Consider the following 7328-nt stretch of genomic DNA (forward strand, 5'->3'; position numbering starts at 1 on the left):
TATTGCAAGATGGTCAGATGAACTTTGATTCATATAAGCGTAAACATTAATATATATTTAGTGTTAACTGTAAACACGTGTTTACACATTTGTTAACACTTAATCTAAATGCTTTTTAACGTGTTTATGTGTCTGTTCCTCGGAGAAGAAAGAATGGAAAAATGTGGGAAAAGAAAGAAAAGGGGAGATAACACAGATCTTGGTTAATAATATATATATGATGTGTTTCATTTTCTATAATGAAACATTAATACATTTTTTGTAATTGAGACCCTGTGGTTGTCTGGTTTGTAAATGAAAGATCCAAAAGGCTTCTCTGTCAAATAGAGATGTGAAATGAAATGTTTGGATGCCCCTGATATTGTTTTGTTATTTTGAAAAATGTCTCTGTTTTTCATATATCCTAGATGTTCTAAAAATCTAGTTTTCAGTTTCCTAGTGGTGGCCCCTACATACTTTTTATTGCATTCTATGCCTTCAATTATATAGACCACTCCTTCTGTATTATAGTTCATGTATGTCTGAATGTTGTGTTGTTGTGTGTTGTCATGTTTACAAAAGACTTTACTTGGCAGTGCATAGTTACATGTTTTGCATGGATGTGAGCCACATTAATAGAAGCCCTTACGATGTAACCAACTTTTTTTAGTTTTTTTCTAAGGGAAACTGGGGGCAATAATGTTACCTATAGAGGTTCCTCTCCTGAATACTACATTGCAACCTTCTTTTAATATCATCGCTAGATCTTCATCTTGGAACAAGATAGGAAGACATTTGTTCACTATCATTTTAATGTTGGTAAATTGGGGGCTATATTGGAGCACTAAAGTGGGTTTCATGTCTTTCTTTTTTTCTTTCAATTTTGTGTTTTGTAAGAGATCTCTTCTATCTTTATTTCTTACTATATTGTCTGCTCTTTGTAGTTGCCATCGTGTATAACCGCTTTTGTGTAATTGTCACGGGTGGTCCCGCGACCCACATCGCGGGTCGCAGGCTCACCCTTGCTGCCCTGCCCTCACCAGCGCGCCGACAGCGCATCTCACCCGTCCCGGCTCCTGGCCCGCTCCCCTCCGCTGTGCGCGTCCCCGACTGCTAGGGCGCGCGCTCGGCACCTTCTCCAAATTTAAAGGGCCAGCCCGCCATTAATTGGCGCTGGCCATATTGCCCAATTCTACATAAGCCTGCCTCTTCCTGTAAGCCTTGCTGGATCTTTGTGCCTCATAGCCTAAGAGAAAGCTTCCAAGCGAGTATTCCTGCGTTCCTTTGTATTCCTGCGTTCCTGTGTGTTCCTGCGTTCCCGTGTATTCCTGTGTATTCACGCTCCTGAGTCCTGTGTTGCCTTGTTACCCGAGTTCCTCCGTGTTGATGTGTTCCGTGTGCCTGTGTTCCCATTCCCACCTGCCTGGACCTCCCGTTGCTGACCCCGGACTTGGACTTGACGTTGCATCTCTGCTGCCTGCCCTGACCCTGTGCCTGGACCTGACTACGAGATTGTCATCCGCTAAGGTACCTCGACATCAGCTGCCACCGCGGGCTGGTCACGCCTGGGAACGACCTAGTGGTATCCTGCCGCAGCAAGTCCAACCCGCTTTGCGGCGGGCTCTGGTGAAAACCAGGTGCCGCTTGGGCTCCGGTCCCAGGTGTCGACTAGTTCCATCTCCCGCATTGGTCCAGAGGATCTACTGATCCTGACAGTAATCTGCTTTTGATGTTTTTTATTTCTCTGTTGTACTGCAGTTCCTTTTAGCTTGTGTAAACTCTCCTTTTATTGCTTTTACTATGCGATTGGGATGTGAACCGCTTGCATGCAGGATAGTGTTTCCTGAAATCTGTTTGCGATGTGTGTTAGTTTGTATCTGATTCTTTGTAACTGACCGATTCAGGTCTAAAAACACTGTGGGGCACATTTACTTACCCGGTCCTGTCGCGATCCAGTGGCGCGTTCTCTGCTCTGGATTCGGGTCCGGCCGGGATTTATGAATGTAGTTCTTCCGCCGTCCAGCAGGTGGCGCTGCTGCGCTGAAAGTCATCTCATCGCGCCGGAATGCACCACCTCGGACCAGGTGAAGGTAAGCGCTCCCCAAGCGACACTTTTTCGGTTTTTAAATGCGGCGGTTTTTCCGAATACGTCGGGTTTTCGTTCGGCCACGCCCCCCGATTTCCGTCGCGCGCATGCCGGCGCCGATGCGCCACAATCCGATCGCGTGCGCCACAATCCCGGGGCAATTCAGGTACAATCGGCGCAAATCGGAAATATTCGGGTAACACGTCGGGAAAACGCGAATCGGGCCCTTAGTAAATGACCCCCTGTATGTATAGCATGATGAGAATATGTAGATTGAATGGATTGGTATTGATGTAATTCATGAATTCCGGTATGGCAGACACATCGCCCGACCTAATGAAGAGCATGTCGTCGATGTATCTGCCATACCAGAAGACCGAATCTGAGAATGGATTAGAATCTGCATACAGATGGGTTTCCTCCCAGCATGCTATAACTAAATTGGCCAAGGAAGGTGAATATTAAGCACCCATGGGAACACCTGCTAATTGTAGATAAAAAGTATTTTCAAATAGGAAGAAAATGTCATGAGATACCATAGAACTTCTTTCATGAAATTTTGTAGGTTTTGACTGTACATACTGTATTTCTTTACATGGTTATTCATGGCTTTAATGCTATATGATGTGGAATCGTAGTGTACAGTGCTGTTACATCACAGCTGAGCCATGTATAAGTATTCTGCCATGTTACTGTTTGTAAAGATTTAAGTACGTCACCTGTGTCTTTCAAACAGCCCGGGATTCTGATAGCTAGTGGTTGGAGTAATGAAACCAACCACTCGCTTAATCTTTCATTTAAAGATTCTATTCCCGATACTATCGAGTGCATGGTAGGTGGGTAATTGCCCTTGTGCACCTTGGGGAGGGCATACAGAAACAGGGCTTTGGGATCACTTAGATTTATATATTCTATTTGTTTCTTACTGATGGAACCCATGCTGTATCCCTCTTCCAAGATAATTTTAAGTGTTTTTTGGAATCTAGTTGTGAGGTTGCACGTTAGGGGTCTATATGTAGTTTTGTCCTTTAACATTTCCTGTACCCAGAGTATGTATTCATTGGTCTCCATAACTATAATGGAACCACCTTTATCTTCTGATTGTGAGTTCATCATTATTTTTATGTTCCCTCAAGGCTTTATTTTGTTTGAATATAAAATTCTGTGATTTGTAATTTCCCTTTCTATTACTCCTTGAAAAATAGTCATAACTTCAACTATTGCTTTTTTTGGGTAGAATGACAATTTTTTGTGGATAGGTGGGACATCTATATTTCTTTATTGGCTTTTTCTTCATTGTCTAATTCTAGTAAATTCATCAATGTTTTTTGTTCTTCAAAATTAAAACCCTGGAAGACATTATTCGTGACGTTTTCATAAGTAGTTTTTGTCCTCTGTTCTTCTTGCCAGAGGAAATACTTTTTTAATGTTAATCCCCAATTATCGGTTTTCTAGCATTTAATCTACCTTAGATGTACTAAACATTAGCCATGGGTAAAAGTGTCGGACAACACTAGAAACGCGTTGGCCAAGCCAAGCAACTAACATCATCTTTTTTCACAGCCAGCTATTGACAAGACACAAGCGGTTTCTTATTATATATAGTTTTTATTGGAATTTGTATTGGAAATAAAGATGCACTAAAAATCTGTCCCTGGTAATGTGATGGCACACAGGAGTACTAGTTATAAAACACAGCTCAGATTTCTCTCTGTGATTTGAACAATCCATGCACCAGTTTGGCATCACATGCCCAGGGATGGATTTCTATCCACTTTTACTAAACAATGCATCTGTCTGTTGAACGTCAGCAAGCGGACATCTAGAAAATCATGAGGAATTAATACAGAAAATATATTGGATAATGCTTATTACCACATATATAATCTGTCTTAAACTCATTGCTTATAGTAACCAAATAAAGCTCAGAGCGCATATTAATGACCTGGGGCAAAATAGAAGCTGAGCTGTGATTGGTTGCTAACTGCCAGAGCAGCAGCAAACAATGTCTCCTGTATATGGTGGTTAATAAGTGTATTTTGGAAAACATTGGGTGAACATTTGGACTCAAAACTTTGTCTATGATGTTCCCGGGTGAGAGAGAGCGACTGTGCAAAATTTAGTGATTGTATTCATTTAGAGGACATACCTACACAGATATACACGCATACAATTATCTTTATATATTATATTATGAATCATTTTAAATGTATTTGTAAACTGTTTTCACTGGTCATATTAACTAATTAGTATACTCAAGGGTTATTTTATAATTTTTTTGTTCTTGTTGGTACATATGGGAGAAATTCCAATAAGTGTGTTTTGTGATACAAAACACAAGGGCACTCACATCACATATCTCACAAGTCATTTTACAAAATATTTTTATAACACTGTTTTACTTTCCATTTCAGGTCACATAAAAGGAGATATCTTGATTGACCTCAGCATTAGCTACATGATTCATCATCTGTATTCAGCCTGTGAGCTCTTCAAACACATCATAGTCCTGAAGGTCAATGACAGATGCATAATGGAGCTGAAGAGATGCGTGGACACACGTACAGGAGCATTTGACTGGTGTCATGTTGCACAACTTTATGTAGACAAGGAAGGAAACAGGTGAAACACTTGATTTTGCTACTGCTTTACAAGAGATATGAAGAAAATGTCATAAATTTGTAGACAGCATATGATTTATGTACTATTAGCGTACTAGCCAAAATGATACATAAATGATTACATTTTGGTGGTCAGTAATGTTTACTTTTCCACTCACATGAATATTAACAATACCATTGTATTTTGATAATTTTTTTGTTTCTCACAGTGATGATGTTCAGTATAAAGAAGGAAAAGTGAGATCCGCGCTGCAACATGGTGTAAAATTTGACCCTGAGAAAGAAAATATGACAGAACCAATAGATTTACCACCAGCCGATTGTATCATCAGCGCTTGGCTCCAGGAAGTTATCAGCCAAGACAAAGATGATTATGTCAGATATCTCAGGAAGTTCTCAAAGTTGTTGAAACCTGGAGGACAACTCATATTAGTTGGGTCTTTAGAAGCAACACAATTCAAAATTCACAAAGAGAAGTTTCATGTTCTCACATGTGATGAGGAATTTGTCCGGGGAGTTCTAGTAGGAGAAGGCTTCAAAATTGACTATTGTGATGTTTTTAAGAGAACAGTTATTAGTGATCTTGCTGACCATAATCATGTCATATTCATTGCAGCTCATAAAGAGAAGTAGACTGTGGTAGAAAAATACAAGACAAGTCTTCTTCTATGTTCTTATTTATCATTTTAAAATTGTAGAGAAAAATTGATAAGCAGATTACTTAGTCAATTGTAGAAAAGTTGTATTGCCCTTAAATAAAACTGACAAAAATTATGCACATCTAAATTTTGGCATTAGAATTATAAGCAACAACTAAATTAACAGCCACCACTAGCAGGAGCACAGTTCTATATCTTTTAATTAAACAATTTCTAATGACAAGTGCTGCAATTGTATGACACTGCGGAAAGTAACTCCCCATAAACAATATAAAAAGTGCTAAAAAAAGTCATTTTGCAGCTTTTGTAAATTATTGCCCCATCAGGTGACACATGTTAGATTTGAACACAGGACTTTGTCAAAATGGTGAAACTAGCAATGATGTTAAGGGGTTAAAATCTGTTTTTTAAATAATTAGTGACTACAGAAGTTCTGAGAGTTCTGATACAGAATAGGAGAGCTCCATCCTCTTTTAAAAATGATATTTTTGGTGTGTATTTCCTGATACGATTGTTTTTGTCACGGTTACACCCGCGACCCTCGGTACGGAACGCGGGTGCCTGCTGCTGCGGTCCCCGCTCCCCCTGTCCTCACTTAACTCTCCTGGCTCCGGCCTGTACTCTGGCTCTTGGCGTGTAGGCCGCATGCTTCTTCCCTGCAGTCGCGCGCTCCTGCCACTAGAGGGGGCGCGCACAGACTTCTCCCAGCCTTAAAGGGCCAGCGTCCTCCTTATTGGCTCTGGCATTCTCGGCTCGGCTATATAGCCTGGCAATTTCCAGCATCCCCTGCCGGATCTTCAGGTCATTCTAACGGAGTGAAGCCTGCACCCACATCGGATTATAATCCTAATTACCACAGTGCTACTCCACAAGACTTCTGTTTTTTGCCTTCTATATACAGCCCCCAGTAATCACTATATGCAGCCCCAGTAATAACTATATTCAGCCCCCTAACAATAACTATACATAGATTGCAGTATTCACTATATACATCCCCCATTATTCACTATATACAGCCCCCAGTACTCACTGTATAGAGCCCCCACATTACCTATATATAGTCTCCCCGCATTAACTATATACAACCCCTCCAGCATTAACTAAATACAGCCTCCCCAACATTAATTATATACAGCCCCCCATAATTAACTATATAAAGCCCCCCGAGCATTAACTAAATAAAGCCCCCAGCATAAATTATATACAGCCTCCAGAATTAATTATGTACAGACCCCTGTATTAACTATGTTGAGCCCCCCAGCATTAACAGTATACAGCCCCTCCCCAGCATAAACTATATACAGCCACCCGGCATTAGTTATGTACAGCCCTCCAGCATGAATTATATACAGCCCATTCAGCATCAACTATATACATTTTTCCACCATTAACTATAAATAGTCCCCCAAGCATATATATATATATAGTCCACCAGTATTAACCGTTTACAGCCCCTCCAGCATTAACTATATACAGTCTCCCAGCATTAACTATATAAAGCTCCCCCCAGCATTAACTATATACTGCCCACCAGCATTACCAATATACAGCCCCCTAGCCTTATCTATATACAGGCTCCCCAGCATTAACTATATACAGCCCCATAGCTTTATCTACAGCCCCCCCAGCATTAACTATATACAGTTTCCAGGAAAATAATAAAACTTTACTCACTTTCTCCTGCATCCAGACTGGGCAGATCAACTTCCTGCTCTTCTGGCAGGTCAGATGTCTGGTGCAAGCTTCACAGTTTGTGACGTCACTGCGCCGCCTGCACCTGGACGCTCTCGGAATACCTCTGTACTGTGACATTGTTCCCTTGCTCTGCCATAAACCAAAATCTGCTGCTCCGTGGTTCTGCACGTGTCTAGTGGGCGATGAATCACCCACATTGTAAAGAATTGCTGGGGGCCCCCTGTAGCAGCAAAGTGGCCCCCTTTATAATTTGGCCCTGGAGGGGATTCCTTACTGTAAGAGCAGTGA

General features: G+C 41.1%; 1 protein-coding gene across 1 annotated transcript; it reads left to right on the top strand.

Moving 5' to 3' along the window:
* The first annotated feature begins 4465 nt into the window (after positions 1–4465).
* Positions 4466–5396, top strand: LOC140065744 (nicotinamide N-methyltransferase-like). The gene is made up of 2 exons (XM_072113319.1): positions 4466–4687; positions 4896–5396. The coding sequence occupies exons 1-2, from the start codon at positions 4524–4526 to the stop codon at positions 5317–5319; spliced, it is 588 nt and encodes a 195-aa protein (XP_071969420.1). The 5' UTR covers positions 4466–4523; the 3' UTR covers positions 5320–5396.
* Positions 5397–7328: the final 1932 nt, after the last annotated feature.

This window comes from Engystomops pustulosus, chromosome 6 (assembly GCF_040894005.1).
Source record: "Engystomops pustulosus chromosome 6, aEngPut4.maternal, whole genome shotgun sequence".
NCBI classification, from domain to species: Eukaryota; Metazoa; Chordata; class Amphibia; order Anura; family Leptodactylidae; genus Engystomops; species Engystomops pustulosus.